Source organism: Myiozetetes cayanensis, unplaced genomic scaffold (genome assembly GCF_022539395.1).
Source record: "Myiozetetes cayanensis isolate MyiCay16 unplaced genomic scaffold, myiCay2020 scf411, whole genome shotgun sequence".
Lineage (NCBI taxonomy): Eukaryota > Metazoa > Chordata > Aves > Passeriformes > Tyrannidae > Myiozetetes > Myiozetetes cayanensis.
The window spans coordinates 3439-25916 of NW_026087645.1; the positions used below are offsets into that span (position 1 = coordinate 3439).

General features: G+C 59.3%; 1 protein-coding gene across 1 annotated transcript; it reads right to left on the reverse strand.

Annotated features, from left to right (window-relative positions):
- Positions 1-4019: 4019 nt before the first annotated feature.
- LOC126647981 (cilia- and flagella-associated protein 45-like) lies at positions 4020-22403 on the reverse strand. The gene is given in 12 exon segments (XM_050330599.1): positions 4020-4910; positions 6094-6318; positions 8153-8346; positions 9718-9831; positions 9914-10060; positions 10464-10593; positions 10714-10892; positions 11331-11501; positions 14070-14188; positions 14191-14210; positions 15145-15272; positions 22383-22403. Coding segments are annotated over 12 exon segments (1527 nt in total). The 3' UTR covers positions 4020-4831.
- Positions 22404-22478: the final 75 nt, after the last annotated feature.

The following is a 22478-nucleotide window of genomic DNA, read 5'->3' on the forward strand; positions in this document are numbered from 1 at the left end:
TCGGCAGCCGGGCCGGGACAGCGTCCCCATAGGCCTGGTCCTGCCAGATCCAGCTCCTGGAGGACCAGCCCAGCCAGATCCAGATCCTGTAGGGCTGGTCCAACAAGATCCAGATCCTATAAATCCATCCCAGCAAGATCCAGCTCCTGTAGGACCAGCCCAGCCAGACCCAGCTCCTGTAGGACCAGCCCTGCAAGATCCAGCTCCTGTAGGACCAGCCCAGCAAGATCCAGATCCTTTAAACCCAGCCCTGCAAGATCCAGCTCCTGTAGGGCTGGTCCAACAAGATCCAGATCCTTTAAACCCAGCCCTGCCAGATGCAGCTCCTGCAGGACCAGCCCAGCCAGACCCAGCTCCTGTAGGACCAGCCCAGCAAGATCCAGCTCCTGTAGGACCAGCCCAGCCAGACCCAGCTCCTGTAGGACCATCCCAGCAAGAACCAGATCCTTTAAACCCAGCCCTGCCAGACCCAGCTCCTGTAGGACCAGCCCAGCCAGACCCAGCTCCTGTAGGACCAGCCCAACCAGATCCAGCTCCTGTAGGACCAGCCAAGGAAGATCCAGCTCCTGTAGGGCTGGTCCAAGAAGATCCAGCTCCTGTAGGACCAGCCCAGCAAGAACCAGATCCTGTAAATCCATCCCAGCCAGATCCAGTTCCTGTAGGACCATCCCAGCAAGAACCAGCTCCTATAAACCCATCCCAGCAGGAATTGTCTCCTGTAGGACCATCCCAGCAAGAACCAGCTCCTATAAACCCAGCCCAGCAGGAATTGGCTCCTGTAGGACCATCCCAGCAAGATCCAGCTCCTGTAGGACCATCCCAGCAGGAATTGGCTCCTGTAGGACCATCCCAGCAGGAATTGGCTCCTGTAGGACCATCCCAGCAGGAATTGGCTCCTGTAGGACCATCCCAGCAGGATCTTTCTGTGCTTTCCCCCCTGGATTTGCCGGTTCTGGATCCTCTCCCGCTTTTCCAACAAGAGCCGTTCCCGCAGCCGACGGTGTTTGCCGCCCTTCCCTCCGGCTCCTCCGCCAGATCCCGGGGTGTCTGTGGGGTCCCAGGGGGGTCTGTGGGGTCCCAGGGGTGTCCATGAGGTTCTAGAGGTGTCCATGAGGTCCCAGGGGTGTCTATGGGATCCCAGGAGTGTCCATGAGGTCCCAGGGGTGTCTGTGGGGTCCCAGGGGTGTCTGTGGGGTCCCAGGGGGGTCTGCGGGGCCCCAGGGGGTCTGTGGGGTCCCAGGGGGGTCTGTGGGTTCCAGGGGTGTCCATGAGGTTCTAGAGGTGTCTGTGGGTCCCAGGGGTGTCTGTGGGGTCCCAGTGATGTCTGTGGGGTCCCAGGGGTGCCCATGGGGTCCCAGGGGGGTCTGTGGGGTCCCAGAGGTGTCTGTGGGGTCCCAGGAGGGTCTGTGGGGTCCCAGGGGGGTCCATGGGGTCCCAGTGGTGTCCATGGGGTCCCAGGGGTGCCCATGAGGTTCTAGAGGTGTCTCTGAGGTCCCAGGGGTGCCCATGAGGTTCTAGAGGTGTCCCTGAGGTCCCAGGGGTGTCTGTGAGGTCCCAGGGGTGTCCATGGGGTCCCAGGGGGGTCTGTGGGGTCCCAGGGGGGTCTGTAGGGTCCCGGGGGTGTCCATGAGGTCCCAGGGGTACCCATGACGTCCCAGAGGTGTCTATGGGGTTCTGGGGTGTCCATGAGGGTCGGACCAGTGGGGAGGTGCTGGGATCACTGGGAGATACTGGGATCACTGGGAGATGGTGGGACCAGTGGGGAGGTGCTGGGATCACTGGGAGGTGCTGGGACCTCTGGAAGATACTGGGATCACTGGGAGATACTGGGATCACTGGGAGGTGCTGGGATCAGTGGGAGATGGTGGGACCAGTGGGAGATGGTGGGACCAGTGGGGAGGTGCTGGGATCACTGGGAGATACTGGGATCACTGGGAGATACTGGGATCACTGGGAGGTGCTGGGACCAGTGGGAGGTGCTGGGATCACTGGGAGATGGTGGGATCACTGGGAGATGGTGGGACCAGTGAGGAGGTGCTGGGATCACTGGGAGATACTGGGATCACTGGGAGATGGTGGGACCAGTGGGAGATGGTGGGACCAGTGGGAAACTGTTCCACCAGCACTGGGAGGTGCTGGGACCAGTGGGAGGTGCTGGGATCACTGGGAGATACTGGGATCACTGGGAGGTGCTGGGATCACTGGGAGATGGTGGGACCAGTGGGGAGGTGCTGGGATCACTGGGAGATGGTGGGACCAGTGGGAAACCGTCCCACCAGCACTGGGAGGTGCTGGGACCACTGGGAGGTGCTGGGATCACTGGTGGGACCAGTGGGGAGATGATGGGACCACTGGGAGAGGGGGACAATTCCCACCAGGACCTGGGGGTGGAGCCCGGAGCACAGAGCTGGTTAGACTGGTTGAACTGGTTTAATTCTCCAGTGGAACTGGTTTAACTGGTTTTATTCTCCACTTAACCAGTTTAGTTGCTTTAACTGGTTTAATTCTCCAGTGGAACTGGTTTAATTCTCCAATGGAACTGGTTTAAATGGTTTAACTGGCTTAATCCTCCACAGTAACTGGTTGAACTGGTTTAATTCTCCAGTGGAACTGGTTTAATTCTCCAATGGAACTGGTTTAAATGGTTGAACTGGCTTAATCCTCCAGTGGAACCGGTTTAACTGGTTTAATTCTCCAATGGAACTGGTTTAAATGGTTTTTAGAGGTCTAATTCTCTGGTGGAACTGGTGCAACTGGTGGAACTGGTGGAACTGGTTTTCTTTTTTGCTTTTGAAAATACCAAGGAGAGGACTGGAAACACCGAGGGAAGGATGGAAACTGGGATGGAAAACACCGAGGGAAAGATGGAAAATGAGGAGGGAAAGATGGAAAATGAGGAGGGAAGGGTGGAAAATGAGGAGGGAAAGATGGAAAATGAGGAGGGAAGGGTGGGAAACAAGAAGGAAAGGATGGAAAACAAGAAGGAAAGGGTGGAAAACAAGAAGGAAGGGTGGAAAACAAGAAGGAAGGATGGAAAACAAGAAGGAAAGGATGGAAAACAAGAAGGAAAGGATGGAAAACAATGAAGGAAGGATGGAAAACAAGGAGGGAAAGGGTGGAAAACAACAAAGGGAAGGATGGAAAACAAGAAGGAAAGGGTGGAAAACAAGAAGGAAAGGATGGAAAACAACAAAGGGAGGATGGAAAACAAGAAGGGAAGGATGGAAAACAAGAAGGAAAGATGGAAAACAACAAAGGGAGGATGGAAAACAAGAAGGGAAGGATGGAAAACAAAGAGGGAAGGATGGAAAACAACAAAGGAAGGATGGAAAACAACAAAGGAAGGATGGGAAACAAGAAGGAAAGGGTGGAAAACAAGGAGGGAAGGATGGAAAACAAGAAGGAAAGGGTGGAAAACAAGGAGGAAAGATGGAAAAGAAGAAGGAAAGGATGGAAAACAACAAAGGAAAGATGGAAAACAACGAAGGAAAGGATGGAAAACAAGGAGGGAAGGATGGAAAACAAAGAGGGAAAGATGGAAAATGAGGAGGGAAGGATGGAAAACAACGAAGGAAGGATGGAAAACAAGGAGGGAAGGATGGAAAACAACAAAGGAAGGATGGAAAACAAGGAGGGAAGGATGGAAAACAACAAAGGAAGGATGGGAAACAAGAAGGAAAGGATGGAAAACAACAAAGGAAGGATGGAAAACAACAAAGGAAAGATGGAAAACAACGAAGGAAAGGATGGAAAACAATGAAGGAAGGATGGGAAACAAAGAGGGAAAGATGGAAAATGAGGAGGGAAGGATGGAAAACAACAAAGGAAGGATGGAAAACAATGAGGGGAGGATGGAAAACAAGGAGGGAAGGATGGAAAACAACAAAGGGAAGGATGGAAAACAAGGAGGGAAGGATGGAAAACAATGAGGGGAGGATGGAAAACAAGGAGGGAAGGATGGAAAACAATGAGGGGAGGATGGAAAACAAGGAGGAAAGGATGGAAAAGCAGCAAAGGAAAGGATGGGAAACAACAAAGGAAGGATGGAAAACAACGAGGGAAGGCTGGAAAATGGGATGGGAAAGAGCAAGGGGGAGGATGGAGGAAACCATCGGCTCCAGAGACACCTCCTGGGTAACCGAGTCGATGGAGCTGCGACCCCAGAGCTGGGACAGCCACAGGGGAGTCCTGTTGGGCCGGGCCTAGGGGGGATGGATCTGGCTGGGCTGGTCCTACAGGAGCCAATTCCTGCTGGGATGGTCCTACAGGAGCTGGATCTTGCTGGGATGGTCCTACAGGATCTGGTCCTTGCTGGTCCAGCCCTACAGGAGCTGGATCTTGCTGGGATGGTCCTACAGGATCTGGTCCTTGCTGGGATGGTCCTACAGGAGCTGGATCTTGCTGGGATGGATTTACAGGAGCTGGATCTTGCTGGGCTGGTCCTACAGGATCTGGATCTTGCTGGGATGGTCCTGCAGGAGCTGGATCTTGCTGGGATGGTCCTGCAGGAGCTGGATCTTGCTGGGATGGTCCTACAGGAGCTGGATCTGGCTGGGCTGGTCCTACAGGAGCTGGGTCTGGCTGGGATGGGTTTAAAGGATCTGGATCTGGCTGGGCCAGCCCTACAGGAGCTGGGTCTGGCTGGGATGGTCCTGTGGGAGCCAATTCTTGCTGGTCTGGCCCTACAGGAGCTGGATCTTGCTGGGATGATCCTACACGAGGTGGTCCTTGCTGGTCCAGCCCTACAGGATCTGGTCCTTGCCGGTCCAGCCCTACAGGATCTGGTCCTTGCCGGTGCAGCCCTACAGGAGCCGTCCTTGCTGGTGCAGCCCTAGTCAGGGTCAGTCTGCAGGCGGCTCCCCGCCCTCCTCTCCACCTGGGCGCAGTACCTGTCGGGCAGCCCGCTGGCCCTGCGGGGACGGCAACGGGAGGGTCCCTGGGGTTCCCTCGGGATGGGATGGGGTGGGGGGATTTGGGGGTGTTGGGGATTTGGGGGAGGTGTTGGGGGATATTTGGGGGGTGTGTTGGGAATATTTGGGGTGTATGTGTGGATATTTGGGGTGTGTTGGAGGATATTTGGGGAGTGTGTGTTGGACATATTTGGGGGTGTGGGGGGATATTTGGGGTGTGTGGGGGGTGGATTTGGGGTGTTTTGGAATGTCTGTCCCTGCAGGAAGGCCCTGCTGGCCAGGACAGAGGGGGATATTTGGGGTGTGTATGGGGGATATTTGAGGGGGGTTTCTGGGGGATATTTGGGGTGTGTCTGTGGGATATCTGGGGTGTGTGGGGTGGATTTGGGGTGTGTGGGGGGTGGATTTGGGGTGTCTGGGGGATATCTGGGGGGTGTGTGGGATATCTAGGGTGTGTGTAGATATTTGGGGTGTGTGTGGGGGGGATATTTGGGGGGGTGTATGAGGGATATTTGGGGGGTGTGTCTGTGGGATATCTGGAGGGTGTGTGGGATATCTGGGGTGTGTGTGGGATGGATTTGGGATGTCTGTGGGATATCTGGGGTGTGTGTGTGGATGGATTTGGGGTGTGTGTGTGGTGGATTTGGGGTGTGTGGGGATGGATTTGGGGGGTGTGTGATGTGGATTTGTGCTGTGTCTGGGGAATATTTGGGGTGTTTTGGGATGCCTGTCCCCGTGTGAAGGCCCCTCTGGCTGGGACAGGGGGGGATATTTGGGGTGTGTGTGTTGGGGATATTTGGGATGTGTGTGGGTTATTTGGGGGGTGTCTGTGGGATATTTGGGGTGTCTGTGGGATATCTGGGGTGTGTGTGGGATATCTGGGGTGTCTGTGGGATATTTGGGGTGTGTGTGGGGTGGATTTGGGGTATGTGTGGGATATTTGGGGTGTGTGTGGGTTGGATTTGGGGTGTGTGTGTGGTTGATTTGGGCTGTGTGTGGGATATTTGGGATGTCTGTGGGGTGTGTGTATGAGGGATATTTAGGGGGTGTGTGTGGGTTGGATTTGGGGTGTTTTGGGATAGATTTGGGGGGTGTTTTGGGATGGATTTGGGGGATGTTTTGGGATGGATTTGGGTTGTTTTGGGACGCCTGTCCCGCGTGAATCCCCCCCGTCCCCTCTCACCGCAGCTCGTGCAGCTTGACCTGCCCCAGGCGGGCGAGGCTGCGGCGGCGCTGCCGGGCCTGGTGCTGGTGTTGCCGGCTCTCCTCGAGGGAGGCCGCCCGCTCCCGCTCCCGCCGCCGCCGCCGCTCCCGCATCTGCTGCCGCAGCTCCTCGGCGTGGGCGCGCGCCAGCCCCGCCCGCCGCTCCCGCTCCAGCCGCTCCCGCTCCTGCTGCTCCTGCTGCACCCTGCGCACACAGCGGGGGGGGCTAGGGGGGTTTGGGGTTCTGGGGGGATGGGGGTTCTAGGGGTGGATGGGGGTTCTAGAGGTGTCTACAGGGTCCAGGGGGTCTGTGGGGTTCTAGGGGGTCAAAAGGGTCCACAGGGGGCTGCGGGGTTCTAGGGGGCTCAACAAGGTCCCAGGGAGGCTTTGGGGTTCTAGGGGAAATGTCTGGGGTTCTAGGTGGGATTTGGGGTTCTAGAGGGCTCAACAAGGTCCAGAAGGGGCTGTGGGGTTCTAGAGGTGTCAACAGGGTCCAGTGGGGCTGGGGGTTCCAGAGGGAAGCTGGGGTTCTAGGTAGGCTTCGAGGTTCTAGAGGGCTCAACAGGGTCCAGAGGGGGCTGGGGGTTCTAGGGGTGTCAACAACGGCCCGGGGGCTGTGAGGTCCTAGAGGGTCTGTGGGGTTCTAGGGGGCAACAAGGTCCAGGGGTGCCTGTGGGGTTCTAGGGGGCTGGGGTTCTAGAGGGTTCAACAAGGTCCCAGAGGGGGCTGCGGGGTTCTAGGGGTTTTGGGGTTCTAGGGGGCAACAATGTCCCGAGGGGATGGGGGTTCTAGGGGGTCAACAGGGTCCAGGGGTGTCTGTGGGGTTCTAGGGGGACAACAACGGCCCGGGGGGGAGGTGGGGGTTCTAGGGGGCTTTGGGGTTCTAGGGGGACAACAACGGTCCAGGGGGGCTGGGGTTCTAGGGGGGTCAACAGGGTCCAGAGGGGTCTGGGGGGTTCTAGAGGTGTCAACAAGGTCCCAGGGGAGTCTGTGGGGTTCTAGAGGTGTCAACAGGGTCCAGAGGGGGTTGGGGGGTTCTAGAGGTGTCAACAGGGTTCAGGGGGGGTCTGTGGGGTTCTAGAGGGGTCAACAAGGTCCAGAGGGGTCTGTGGGGTTCTAGAGGGGTCAACAGGGTTCAGAGCAGGCAGGGGGGTTCTAGGAGGGTCAACAAGGTCCCAGGGGGGGTCTAGTGGGGTTCCAGGGGGAAGCTGTGGGGTTCTAGGTGGGCTTTGGGGTTCTAGAGGGTTCAACAAGGTCCAGGGGGGGTCTGTGGGGTTCTGGAGGCAGCCGTGGGGTTCTAGGTGGGCTTCGGGGTTCTAGAGGGCTCAACAAGGTCTGGGGGGGTCTGTGGGGTCCTAGAAGGGGCTGTGGGGTTCTAGGGGTGGTCTCCACAGTTCTAGAGCTAGCAACAAGGTCCAGGGGGAGTCTGTGGGGTTCTAGAGCTGCCAACAAGTCCCAGGGGGTGTCTGTGGGGTTCTAGGGGTGGTCTCTGGGGTTTTAGAGGGGTGTAGAAGGTTCCAGGAGTGTCTATGAGATTCTAGAGCTGTTTCTGAGGTCCCAGGGGTGCCTATGGGATTCTAGAGGGGTCTGTGAGGTCCAACGGGGTTCTACAGTTATCTGGAAGGTTCCAGGAGTGTCTACAAGGTTCTAGAGGGGTCTCTGAGGTCCCTGAGGTGTCTCTGAGGTTCTAGGAGAGTCTACAAGGTTCTAGAGGAGTCTACAGAGTTCTAGAGGGGTCTCTGAGGTCCCTGAGGTGTCTATGGGGTTCTAGGAGAGTCTATGAGGTTCTAGGAGAGTCCACAAGGTTCTAGGGGTGTCTACAGAGTTCTGGAGAGGTCCCTGAGGTCCTTGAGGTGTCTCTGAGGTTCTAGGAGAGTCTACAAGGTTCTAGGGGTGTCTACAGAGTTCTAGAGGGGTCTCTGAGGTCCCTGAGGTGTCTGTGAGGTTCTAGGGTTGTCTATGGGGTTCTAGGGTGTCTACTCCCTCCAGAGCCCCCAGTTCTCACTGGGAGTCCCCCACCCCAGCCCCCCAGGACTCACCGGAGCACCTTGAGGAACTCCTGGCGCTCCTGCTCCACCTGCATGGCCAGGGTGTGCCTCTTGAGGGCCACCTGCTCGCGGCGCTCCCGCTGCAGCTGCTGCACCAGCTCGGCCTCTTTCCGAGCCTTCTCCAGCTCCTTCCGCCGCCACTCCCGCTCCGCGGCCTCCTGGCTCCTCTTGGTCCTCAGGGCGTCCTGCCCGGCCAGGGGGACAGGGATGGGGACAGGGGAGGGGACAGGGGAGGGGACATTGGGGGGGACAGGGATGGGGACAGTGCAGGGGACAGTGCAGGGGACAGGGGAGGGGACAGTGGAGGGGACAGGGGAGGGGACAGGGAGGGGACAGTGCAGGGACAGAGGAGGGACAGGAGGGGACAGGAGGGGACAGGGGTGGGTGACAGGGATGAGGGACAGGGAGGGGACAGGGGGTTTGGGGTCCTTCTGGACATCCCTTGGCTCCAAGGGCTCGGGACAGGGCTGGGGACAGTGGAAGGGACAGGGGGGTTCCACACCTGGACACGGCTTTGGGGCCCTTCTGGACATCCCTTGGCTCCAAGGGCTGGGGTGGGGACAGGGATGGGGACAGTGGAGGGGACAGAGGGGGTTTCCCACCCAGCCACAGCTTTGGGGCCCTTCTGGAGCCTCCAAGGGCTGGGTTGGGGACAGGGTGGGACAGGGGTGGTGACAGGGGCTGTGACAGGGGTGGGCACAGTGGTGGGGACAGGGTGGTTTCCACACCCAGTCACGGCTTTGGGGCCCTTCTGGACATCCCATGGCTCCAAGGGCTGGGGTGGGGACAGGGCTGGGGACAGTGGAGGGGACAGTGGAGGGGACAGGGGGGGTTCCACACCTGACACGGTTTTGGGACCCTTCTGGCACCTCCAAGGGCTGGGGTGGGGACAGGGTGGGGACAGGGGTTTCACTCAACCGTGGCTTTGGGGCCCTTCAGATGCTCAGGGGGCTGGGGTGGTGACAGGGTGGGGACAAGGGTGGGGACAGGGAGTCCACAGCCACGTTTTTGGGGCCCTTCTGGACATCCTTGGCTCCAAGGGCTGGGGACAGGGCTGGGGACAGGGCTGGGGACAGTGGAGAGGACAGCGGAGGGGACAGGAGGAGTTCCACACCTAGACCATGGCTTTGGGGCCCTTCTGGAGCCTCCAAGGGCTGGGATGGGGACAGGGCTGGGGACAGTGGAGGGGACAGGGGGGGATTTCCCACCCAACCATGGCTTTGGGGCCCTTCTGGAGCCTCCAAGGGCTGGGATGGGGACAGGGCTTGAGGACAAGGTTGGAGCACAGGGCTGGGCACAGGGCTGGGCACAGGGTTGGGGGACAGGGCTGGGGACAGGGTTGAGCACAGGGTTGGGGGACAGGGCTGGGGACAGGGTTGGGCACAGGGTTGGGGGACAAGGCTGGGCACAGGGTTGGGGCACAGGACTGGGGACAGGGTTGGGGACAGGGCTGAGGACAAGGCTGGGCACAGGGTTGGGGCACAGGACTGGGGACAGGGTTGGGCACAGGGCTGGGGACAAGGGTGGGCACAGGGTTGAGGGACAGGGCCACTCACCCTCTGTGCCTGCCAGTCCTGGTCCCTCTGCTGGGTGGCCCTGAGCCGGGCCAGCTCCTTCTCCTTCTCCCAGCGGATCCGCTCCTGCTCCGCCTCCGCGGCCGCCTCGCGCTCCTGGTGGGGGGGGACAGAGCCCCTTGGCAACCCCTGCCTGGCACCCCCTGCCCCCCCAGAGCCACCCCCAGACCCCTCTCACCATCTTCTGCCTCTGGTACTGCAGCACCTTCTGCTCCTCCAGCCGCTCCCGCTGGCGCTGCCCGTCCCGCACCCGCTGGTTCTCCCGGTCCGCCTCCTTCATCTCCGAGAAAATTCGCCTTTTCCGCTCCTGCTTCCGCTCCCAGGCCTGGGAATCCCACCCAGGGTCAGGGAATGTTCCCTCCTCCTCCTCCTGCTCGTCCTGCTCGTCCTGGTCCAGCTCAGGGAGGCTTTGGGGCACCTCCTGAGGGTCCCTCCGAGATCCCCCATCTGGGATCTGCCGCCTTCACCCCCATCCCGCTCCAAGGGGCTCCTTCAGCCCCTTTTTCCAGCCCTTTTTCCAGCCCCTTTTTCCAGCCCCTTTTTTTTCCAGCCCCTGTTTTTTCCAACCCCTTTTTCCAGCCCCTTTTTCCAGCCCCTTTTTTTTCCAGCCCCCTTTTTCCAGTCCCTTTTTCCAGCCCCCCTTTTTTTTCCAGCCCCTTTTTCCAGCCCCTTTTTCCAGCCCCTTTTTCCAGCCCCTTTTTTTTCCAGCCCCCTTTTCCCATCCTGACCTGCCGGTCCTCCCTCCTCATCTCCTCCAGGCGCTCCAGCCGTGCCAGGACCTCCTGGTACTTCTGCTCTGCCCTCAGCACCCTCTCAGCCTCCCTCTCCTCCATCTGCTTCACGATCTCCTGCCTGGTCCTGGGAATTGGGGATCAGGGAGCGTCCCCTCCGGCCCCATCCCGCTCCCAGGGCTGGGAATGCTGGGGGTGGAATGGCTGGGATGGTTTGGATGCTCCCATGGGGGAACCTCGAGCCCACCTGACGAGCATCTCCTTCCTGCGGCGCTCCAGCTCCTCCTGCATCCCCAGCCCCTTCTCCCGCTCCGTTTCCATCAGCTTTTCCAGGCGTTTCTCCTCCTGCTCCAGCTCCTGCTGGATGAGCCGCTTCTCCAGGACTTGCCTGTCCCGGATCATGTGGCACTTGGCGTTCAGGAAGAGCTGTGGGGACAGGAGGTGGGGTGGGACGGGAAGGGAAGGGTTGGGAAGGGTTGGGAAGGTTTGGGAAGGGAAGGTTTGGGAAGGGAAGGTTTGGGAAGGGAAGGGAAGGGAAGGTTTGGGGAAGGAAGGGAAGGGTTGGGAAGGGTTGGGAAGGGTTGGGAAGGTTTGGGAAGGAAGGGAAGGGAAGGGAAGGTTTGGGAAGGGAAGGGAAGGGGAAGGGAAGGGAAGGGAAGGGAAGGAAGGGAAGGGAAGGAGGGGAAGGGAAGGAAGGGAAGGGAAGGGAAGGGAAGGGAAGGGAAGGGAAGGGAAGGTTTGGGAAGGGAAGGGAAGGGAAGGGAAGGGAAGGGAAGGGAAGGAAGGGAAGGAAAGGAAGGGAAGGGAAGGGAAGGGAAGGGAAGCTCCCTCTTGTCCAGGTGGCAGTGGCAGCTCCGGCCCTACCGAGTTGAGCTCCCTCATCTCCTCCTCCTGCTCCATCCTCATCCTCCTGGCCCGCTCCAGCAGCTCCTGCTCCCGCTGCTGCCGCTCCTCCTGCAGGTCCTGGCGCTGCTCCATCCTGTCCTGGAGCTCGGCCTTGCGCCGCTCCGCGCTCCGGGCCTGGCTCAGCAACTCCTGCGGGCACAGCGAGCGCTGCCCGAGCCCGCCCTGCCCGGGGCTCCGGGGCATTCCCGGGGCAGGATCCATGGGAATTCCTGGGGCAGGATCCATGGGCATTCCTGGGGCAGGATCCATGGGGGGCATTCCCGGCACAGCATCCATGGGAATTCCTGGGGCAGGATCCATGGGAATTCCTGGGGCAGGATCCATGGGGGCATTCCCGGGCAGGATCCATGGGAATTCCTGGGACAGGATCCATGGACATTCCTGGGACAGGATCCATGGGGGGCATTCCCGGCACAGGATCCATGGGAATTCCTGGGACAGGATCCATGGGAATTCCTGGGGCAGGATCCATGGGAATTCCTGGGACAGGATCCATGGGAATTCCTGGGGCAGGATCCATGGGAATTCCTGGGGCAGGATCCATGGGAATTCCTGGGGCAGGATCCATGGGAATTCCTGGGGCAGGATCCATGGGCATTCCTGGCACAGGATCCATGGGGGGAATTCCTGGGACAGGATCCATGGGGGGCATTCCCAGGACAGGATCCATGGGAATTCCTGGGACAGGATCCATGGGAATTCCTGGGACAGGATCCATGGACATTCCTGGGGCAGGATCCATGGGGGGCATTCCTGGGGCAGGATCCATGGGAATTCCTGGGACAGGATCCATGGGAATTCCTGGGACAGGATCCATGGGAATTCCTGGGACAGGATCCATGGGAATTCCTGGGGCAGGATCCATGGGAATTCCAGGACAGGATCCATGGGAATTCCTGGGACAGGATCCATGGGAATTCCTGGGACAGGATCCATGGGGCATTCCGGCACGGATCCATGGACTCCTGGGACAGGATCCATGGGAATTCCTGGGACAGGATCCATGAACATTCCCGGCACAGGATCCATGGGAATTCCTGGGGCAGGATCCATGGGGGACATTCCTGGGACAGGATCCATGGGGGGCATTCCCGGGACAGGATCCATGGGAATTCCTGGGACAGGATCCATGGGGGCATTCCTGGCACAGGATCCATGGGAATTCTGGGAGCAGGATCCATGGGAATTCCTGGGACAGGATCCATGGGAATTCCTGGGGCAGGATCCATGGGAATTCCTGGGGACAGGATCCATGGGAATTCCTGGGGCAGGATCCATGGGAATTCCTGGGGCAGGATCCATGGGGGCATTCCTGGGACAGGATCCATGGGAATTCCTGGGACAGGATCCATGGGAATTCCTGGGACACACTGGGGGCATTCCCGGGACAGGATCCATGGGAATTCCTGGGACAGGATCCATGGGAATTCCTGGACAGGATCCATGGGAATTCCTGGGACAGGATCCATGGGGCATTCCGGGACAGGATCCATGGAATTCCTGGGACAGGATCCATGGGGCATTCCTGGGACAGGATCCATGGGAATTCCTGGGACAGGATCCATGGGAATTCCTGGGACAGGATCCATGGGAAATCCTGGGGCAGGATCCATGGGGGGCATTCCCGGGACAGGATCCATGGGGGCATTCGAGGACCATGGGAATCCTGGGTGGATCCAACAAGGTGGGATTGGTGGATCTCAGGGGGGGATTGGTGGATCTCAGGGTGGGATTGGTGGATCTCAGGGTGGGATTTCTGGATCCAACCAGAGTGGGGTTCCTGGATAAAGCCAGGATAGGAATTCCTGGATAAAACCAGGATAGGAATTCCTGGGTACAGCCAGGGTGGGATTGGGGGATCCAACCAGGGTGGGATTGGGGGATCCAACCAGGGTGGGATTGGGGGATCCAACAGAGTGGGATTGGTGGATCCAACCAGGATGGGATTGGTGGATCCAACCAGGGTGGGATTGGTGGATCCATCTATGGTGGGATTGGAGGATCCAGCCAGGGTGGGATTCCTGGATCCAGTCAGGGTGGGATTCCTGGATCCAGCCAGAGTGGGATTCCTGGATCCAGTCAGGGTGGGATTCCTGGATCCAGTCAGGTGGGATTCCCAGATCCAGCCCTGGTGGGATCCCTTCCCCACCCCCAGACCCGGCAATCCCAGGGATCCTGCCCAGCCCTTCCTGCCCCAGGGCCCACAGGAGCCCCCCCTGAGCCCCCCCCAACACAGCCCAAACCACAGGGAGAGAGGACAGAGGGGAGACCCCCAGAGTGCCCCCAGCCCTCCACCCCCAGAGTGCCCCCAGCCCTCCACCCCCAGGGGCTGGCAGGGAGACCCCGGAGTGCAGGGAGACCCCGAGTGCCCCCACCCCTCCACCCCCAGAGTGCCCCCACCCCTCAACCCCAGGGGCTGGCAGGGAGACCTCAGAGTGCCCCCTACCCCTCCACCTCCTGGGGGCTGGCAGGAGACCCCAGAGTGCAGGAGACCCCGGAGTGCCCCCACCCTCCACCCTCCTGGGGCTGGCAGGGAGACCCCAGAGTGCCCCCACTCCCCAGGGGCTGGCAGGGGAGACCCCCGGAGTGCAGGGAGCCCCCAGAGTGCCCCCACCCCCAGGGGCTGGCAGGGGAGACCCCGGAGTGCAGGAGCCCCAGAGTGCCCCCACCCCCAGGGCTGGCAGGGGAGATGCCCACCTTGGCAGCGTCCTGCTTGGCCTGCAGGGCCCTGGCCCTGTCCCCGCGCTCCTCCCGGCTCAGCCCCTCGGCCGCTCCCTTCAGCTGCTCCCAATCCTTCCTGGGCACGATCAGCGAGCCCGGGGCTTCTCCTGGGGAACGCTGCGAGGCACCGGGACAGCGCTCAGGGCACCGCCAGCACCCCGGGAAGGGTGGGGAGGGAAGGGAAGGGAGGAGGGGAGGGAAGGGAAGGGAAGGAAGGGAAGGAAGGAAGGAAGGGAAGGGAAGGGAAGGTTTGGGAAGGGAAGGAAGGGAAGGTTTGGAAGGAAGGAAGGGAAGGGAAGGGAAGGAAGGAAGGAAGGAAGGGAAGGGAAGGTTTGGGAAGGAAGGGAAGGGAAGGTTTGAAGGAAGGAAGGAAGGAAGGGAAGGAAGGAAGGGAGGGAAGGGAAGGAAGGAAGGAAGGAAGGGAAGGTTTGGGAAGGAAGGAAGGCAAGGAAGGTTTGGGAAGGGAAGGGAAGGGAAGGTTTGGGAAGGTTTGGAAGGAAGGTTTGGGAAGGGAAGGTTTGGGAAGGAAGTGAAGGTTTGGGAAGGTTTGGGAAGGTTTGGGAAGGTTTGGGAAGGGAAGGGAAGGAAGGAAGGTTTGGGAAGGAAGGGAAGGGAAGGAAGGGAAGGGAAGGGAAGGTTTGGAAGGGAAGGGAAGGGAAGGTTTGGGAAGGTTTGGGAAGGTTTGGGAAGGTTTGGGAAGGGAAGGTTTGGGAAGGGAAGGGAAGGAAGGGAAGGTTTGGGAAGGTTTGGGAAGGTTTGGGAAGGTTTGGGAAGGGAAGGGAAGGGAAGGGAAGGGAAGGGAAGGTTTGGGAAGGGAAGGGAATGGAAGGTTTGGGAAGGGAAGGTTTGGGAAGGTTTGGGAAGGTTTGGGAAGGGAAGGGAAGGGAAGGGAAGGGAAGGGAAGGGAAGGGAAGGGAAGGTTTGGGTAAGGGAAGGTTTGGGAAGGGAAGGGAAGGGAAAGGAAGTTTTGGGGCAAAATAAGCTGATTTTCCCCTCTTTCTGATATCCCAGGACACCCCCCCAAAGCCCCTCCAAGCCCCCCCAAACTCACATGAGCTCCCTGACCACGTCCTTGGTGATGATCCGGATGGTCCTGGGCTTGCTCCTGAGCGGGGGCAGCGCTCCAGGGCTGCTCCAAACATCCCTCAGGATCACCAGGGGGCTGCCAGAGCCTGAGCCCTGCGGGAAAAGGGGGGTCTGAGGAGCCCCAAAACCCCACCTGGGGGTTGAAAAAGGGGGGTCTCCCAGGCCTGAGGGATCCAGGAGCTTCCAGGGGGGGTCCTGTCCCCTCCCCGTGGCTCCCTGAGCTCCAGGGGCTCTGGAAAATCCCATGGGATTCAGCCTGGGCAGAGCTCCAGGGTGTCCCAGTCTGGTGCCAGGGCAGGTTCCACTTCCCAGAGCCCTTCCCAGCAGGATCTGCCCCGGATCAGGGGCTAAACCCAGGTTTTATTCCTGGGAATTCTGTTTCCTAGCCCAGCTTGGAAGCCCTGGAGCCGATTGCCTGGCACCGAGCAGCTCCCTGGGGGGCTTTTCCTGCCAGAATTCCCAATTTTTGGGGTCCTATCCATGGGCTTTCCCCAACCCCAGCCTGGCAGGTGCTGGAGCAGCTTCCCAAGGCTCCAAATGGGAGCTGCTGGATTGAAGGATCCGTGAGAAGTCACCTCAGGAATTCCCTGGATCGATCCCAGGGGACTCCCGGGATGAATCCCAGGGAAGCCAATTGATCCCCACGGGACAATCCTAATTCCAGAGGGGGAAAATTGGGTTTCAGGGATGAGTCCCCCACTCTGGGGGGTTCCAGCTTGGAAAGACCCCCAGGAGTGGGACGGGATGAGCTTTAATTCCCTTCCCACCCCACCCCATTCCAAAGGGATGGATCCTGGGAGGGGTGGGATCTCTGGGATGGACCCCCCTTTGTTCTTCCTGAGGGGGGAATCCCACCCTGCCAATTCCAGAGGGGGGAAATTTGGGTTCCATGGATGAGCCCCCCACTCTGGGGGGTTCCAGCTTGGAGAGACCCCCAGGAGTGGGACGGGATGAGCTTTAATTCCCTTCCCACCCCACCCCATTCCAAAGGGATGGATCCCGGGCTGGGTGGGATCTCCCGTGTCCTGAGGGGGGGGAATCCCACCCTGCCAATTCCAGAGGGGGAAATTTGGGTTCCATGGATGAGCCCCCCACTCTGGGAGGGTTCCAGCTTGGAAAGACCCCCAGGAGGGGGATGGGATGAGCTTTAATTCCCTTCCCACCCCACCCCATTCCATGGGGATGGATCCTGGGAGGGGTGGGATCTCTGGGATGGACCCCCCTTTGTTCTTCCTGAGGGGGGAAATCCCACCCTGCCAATTCCAGAGGGGGAAATTTGGGTTCCATGGATGAGCCCCCCACTCTGGGGTGTCCAGCTGGAAAGACCCCCAGGAGTGGGATCGGATGAGCTTTAATTCCCTTCCCAACCCACCCCATTCCAAAGGGATGGGTACTGGGAGGGGTGGGATCTCTGGGATGGACCCCCCTGTGTTCTTCCTGAGGGGGGGAATCCCACCCAGCCAATTCCAGAGGGGGGAAATTTTGGCTCCATGGATGAGCCCCCCCTGGTCTGGGGGGTTCCAGCCTGGAGAGACCCCTAGGAGTGGGACGGGATGAGCTTTAATTCCCTTCCCACCCCACCCCATTCCATGGGGATGGATCCCAGGAGGGGTGGGTTCTCTGGGATGGACCCCCTTGGGGGGAATCCCACCCTGCCAATTCCAGAGGGGGAAATTTGGGTTCCATGGATGAGCCCCCCACTCTGGGGGGGTGTCCAGCTTGGAAAGACCCCCAGGAGTGGGACGGGATGAGCTTTAATTCCCTTCCTAATCCAAACCATTCCATGGGGATGGATCCTGGGAGGGGTGGGATCTCTGGGATGGACCCCCCTGTGTTCTTCCTGAGGGGGGGGGAATCCCACCCTGCCAATTCCAGAGGGGGGAAATTTGGGTTCCATGGATGAACCCCCCACTCTGGGGGGGTTCCAGCCTGGAGAGACCCCCAGGAGTGGGACGGGATGAGCTTTAATTCCATCCTAACCCATTCCAAAGGGATGGATCCTGGGAGGGGTGGGATCTCCCATGTCCTGAGGGGGGGGAATCCCACCCTGCCAATTCCAGAGGGGGAAATTTGGGTTCCATGGATGAGCCCCCCCTACTCTGGGAGGTTCCAGCTTGGAAAGACCCCCAGGAGTAGGATGGGATGAGCTTTAATTCCATCCTAACCCACCCCATTCCATAGGGATGGATCCTGGGAGGGGTGGGATCTCTGGGATGGACCCCCCTGTGTTCTTCCTGAGGGGGGGAAATCCCACCCTGCCAATTCCAGAGGGGGGAAATTTGGGCTCCATGGATGAGCCCCCCACTCTGGGGGTGTCCAGCTTGGAAAGACCCCCAGGAGTGGGACAGGATGAGCTTTAATTCCCTTCCCAACCCATTCCACAGGGAAGGATCCCGGGCTGGGTGGGACCTCCCGTGTCCTGAGGGGGGGAATCCCACCCTGCCAATTCCAGAGGGGGGAAATTTGGGTTCCATGGATGAGCCCCCCATTCTGGGGGGGTTCCAGCTTGGAAAGACCCCCAGGAGTGGGACGGGATGAGCTTTAATTCCCTTCCCACCCCACCCCATTCCAAAGGGATGGATCCTGGGAGGGGTGGGATCTCTGGGATGGACCCCCCTGTGTTCTTCCTGAGGGGGGGGAATCCCACCCTGCCAATTCCAGAGGGGGAAATTTGGGTTCCATGGATGAGCCCCCCACTCTGGGAGGGTTCCAGCTTGGAAAGACCCCCAGGAGTGGGACGGGATGAGCTTTAATTCCCTTCCCAACCCACCCCATTCCATGGGGAAGGATCCTGGGAGGGGTGGGATCTCTGGGATGGACCCCCCTGTGTTCTTCCTGAGGGGGGGGAATCCCACCCTGCCAATTCCAGAGGGGGAAATTTGGGCTCCATGGATGAGCCCCCCATTCTGGGGGGGTTCCAGCTTGGAAAGACCCCCAGGAGTGGGACGGGATGAGCTTTAATTCCCTTCCCACCCCACCCCATTCCATGGGGATGGATCCTGGGCTGGGTGGGATCTCTGGGATGGACCCCCCTGTGTTCTTCCTGAGGGGGGGGAATCCCACCCTGCCAATTCCAGAGGGGGAAATTTGGGTTCCATGGATGAGCCCCCCACTCTGGGGGGTGTCCAGCTTGGAAAGACCCCCAGGAGTGGGGACGGGATGAGCTTTAATTCCCTTCCTAACCCATTCCAAATGGATGGATCCTGGGAGGGGTGGGATCTCTGGGATGGACCCCCCTGGGTTCTTCCTGAGGGGGGGGAAATCCCACCCTGCCAATTCCAGAGGGGGGAAATTTGGGTTCCATGGATGAGCCCCCCACTCTGGGGGGTTTCCAGCTTGGAAAGACCCCCAGAAGGGGGGACGGGATGAGCTTTAATTCCCTTCCCAACCCATTCCATAGGGATGGATCCCAGGAGGGGTGGGATCTCTGGGATGGACCCCCTTGGGGGGAATCCCACCCTGCCAATTCCAGAGGGGGGAAATTTGGGCTCCATGGATAAACCCCCCACTCTGGGGGGTATCCAGACTGGAGAGACCCCCAGGAGGGGGGACGGGATGAGCTTTAATTCCCTTCCCAACCCACCCCAAAGGGATGGATCCTGGGAGGGGTGGGATCTCTGGGATGGACCTCCCTGTGTTCTTCCTGAGGGGGGGAATCCCACCCTGCCAATTCCAGAGGGGGAAATTTGGGTTCCATGGATGAGCCCCCCACTCTGGGGGGTTCCAGCCTGGAGAGACCCCCAGGAGTGGGACGGGATGAGCTTTAATTCCCTTCCCAACCCCACCCCATTCCATAGGGATGGATTCCAGGAGGGGTGGGATCTCTGGGATGGACCCCCCTTTGTTCTTCCTGATGGGGGGGGAATCCCACCCTGCCAATTCCAGAGGGGGGAAATTTGGGTTCCATGGATGAGCCCCCCCCTACTCTGGGGGGTATCCAGACTGGAGAGACCCCCAGGAGGGGGGATGGGATGAGCTTTAATTCCCTTCCCAAACCATTCCATAGGGATGGATCCTGGGAGGGTGGGATCTCTGGGATGGACCTCCCTGTGTTCTTCCTGAGGGGGGGAATCCCACCCTGCCAATTCCAGAGGGGGAAATTTGAGTTCCATGGATGAGCCCCCCACTCTGGGGGGGTTCCAGCTTGGAAAGACCCCCTGGGAGGGGGGATGGGATGAGCTTTAATTCCATCCTAACCCATTCCATGGGGATGGATCCTGGGAGGGGCGGGATCTCTCGTGTCCTGAGGGGGGGGAATCCCACCCTGCCAATTCCAGAGGGGGAAATTTTGGTTCCATGGATGAGCCCCCCATTCTGGGGGGGTTCCAGCTTGGAAAGACCCCCAGGAGTGGGGGATGGGATGAACTTTAATTCCCTTCCCACCCCACCCCATTCCACAGGGAAGGATCCCGGGCAGGTCGGGACCTCCCAGCACGGCCCCCCCCGCGTGTCCCAGGAGAGAATCCCACCCCATTCCCAACCCCCACCCCATTCACCCACGCCCCCCCACGCCCCCACTCCTCCCCGTGTCCCGGTGCCTCCAAACCCCCCGGCCGTACCGGGGGTGCCCGAACCGCGTCTCATCCACGCAGGAACTCCGGACCCTCCTCCTCCCGGGGCCGGGCTGGGAGGTCTCGGGACCCCGGAGCTGCCGCCATGTCGCGACTGTCGCGATATGAGCGAGGAGGGGTGAGAAAAGGAGCGACCGTTGCCACGGCAACGCTCCCAACGGCACCCGACACGCGGGGGGGAGCGGTCACGGTCACGGGTAGGGGGACACAAAAATGACGGGAAAAACACCCCAAAAATCAAAGCAAAGCGTGGGAAAATGAGCCGAAAGAACCAGAAATGAGGTTGGAGGGGAGGAAAGTCAGGTAAAAAGGGGAAAAAAATGAGAGAAAATCAGCAAAAAATGACCTGAAAGACTCGCAAAGTAAGTGCAAAGAGTGAAAAAAATGAGCCAAAAGACCCCAAAATGAGCCTGGAGATGCACAAAATAAGCCCAAAGACTGAAAAAATGACCCAAAATTCACCAAAAAATGACCTGAAAGACCCCCAAAATAAGTCCAAAGGCTGAAAAAAATGACCCAAAATACCCCGAAATGAGCTTGAAAGATGCACAAAATCAGTCCAAAGGCTGAAAAAATGACCCAAAAGACCCACAAATGAGCTCAAAGACCCCCAAAATTCACCCAAGAGACCCAAAAATGAGCCCCAAAGACCCCCAAAATCAGCCCAAAGGCCAAAAATTGAACCCAAAGACCCCCAGATGAGAATAAAGACCCCCAAAATCAGCCCAAAGACTGAAAAAGTGACACTGGGGAGGGAGTGGGATAGGACTGGGATGCACTGGGATGGCACTGGGGTGGATTGAGGGCACTGGGGAGGGCTTGGAATGGGATTGGGATGCACTGGGATGCACTGGGATGGCATTGGGATGCAACTGGGATGCACTGGGATGGGATTGGGGCAATGGGGAGGGACTGGGGTGCAGTGGGATGGGAGTGGGATGGGACTGGGGGCACTGGGAAGGGCCTGAGATGGGACTGGGATGGAACTGGAATGCACTGGGGAGGAACTGGGGTGCACTAGGAAGGGCTTGGAATGGGACTGGAGGAACTGGGATGCACTGGGATGGGACTAGGATGGGACTGGGGTCACTGGGACAGGATTGGGGCACTGGGGAGGAACTGGGGTGCACTGGGATGCACTGGGATGCACTGGGATGGCACTGGGATGGCACTGGGATGGCACTGGGGGCACTGGGATGGCACTGGGATGGCACTGGGGGCACTGGGATGGTACTGGGATGGATTGAGGGTATTGGGGAGGGCTTGGAATGGGACTGGGATGCACTGGGATGGCACTGGGACGAGATTGGGGCACTGGGGAGGGACTGGAATGAGACTGGGATGGGACTGGGGCACTGGGGAGGGACTGGGATGAGACTGGGATGCACTGGGATGGGACTGGGATGGCACTGGGATGGGATTGGGGTACTGGGATGGCACTGGGATGGCACTGAAAGGCTGATGGACTGGGATGCACTGGGGAGGAACTGGAGTGCACTGGGAAGGGTTTAGAATGGGACTAGGGGCACTGGGACAGGGTTGGGGCACTGGGGAGGAACTGGGGTGCACTGGGGTGCACTGGGATGGCACTGGGGTGCACTGGGATGGCACTGGGATGGCACTGGGATGGCATTGAGGTGCACTGGGATGGCACTGGGATGGCACTGGGGGGGGACTGGGATGCACTGGGATGCACTGGGATGGCACTGGGATGGCACTGGGATGGCACTGGAGGGACTGGGATGGCACTGGGATGGCACTGGGATGGCACTGGGGTGCACTGGGATGCACTGGGATGCACTGGGATGGCACTGGGATGCACTGGGATGGCACTGGGGGCACTGGGGCAGTTTAGGGCTGCGCTCCTACAAGCGAACGATCGCCCTTGCCATTCCCCCCTTCCCCATTCCCTTTTCCTCCTTAATCCCCTTTTTCCCCAAAACCCCTTCCCCTAAAAATCCCCTTTACCCCCAAAAACCCTTTTTCCCCAAAATCCCCTTTTCCCAAAAAAACCCCTTTTCCCCAAAAAATCCCCTTTTCCCAAAGATCCCCTTTTCCCCCAAACCCCCTTTTTCCCAAAATCCCGTTTTCCCCAAAACCCCTTTTTCCCCCCAAATCTCCTTTTCCTCAAACTCCCTTTTCCCCAAAATCCCCTTTTTCTCCCAAAATCCCCCCTTTACCCCAAACTCCCCTTTTCCCCAAAACCTCCTTTTCCTCTAAAACCCCCTTTTCCCCCAAAATCCCTTTTTCCCCCCCCAAACCCCTTTTTCCTCAAAACACTTTCCCCAAAATCACCTTTTTCCCCAAAATCCCTTTTCCCTCAAAAACCCCTTTTTCCCAAAAAATCCTTTTCCTCAAAATCCCCTTTCCCCCAAAATTTCCCTTTCCCCAAAACCCCCTTTTCCCAAAATCCCTTTTCCCCCAAAATCCCCTTTTTCCCTAAAAACCCCTTTTTCCCGAAAAACCCCTTTTTCCTAAAAAAATCCCCTTTTCCCAAAATCCCTTTTCCCCAAAATCCCCTTTTCCCCCAAAATCCGCTCTTCTGCTCACTTCAGCCCCGCTCGTTCCGCCCCCGCGCGGTGCACGCCGGGACTCGCAGTCCCCTCCGCGCTGCCCTCCCCGCTCCCCTCACCCCACCGCCTCCATTCCCCATCGCCCCCCGCGCCGCCCCCGCTTGGCCTCCTGGGATTTGTAGTCCCGCTCCCCATCCAACCCCGCTGTCCTCGCC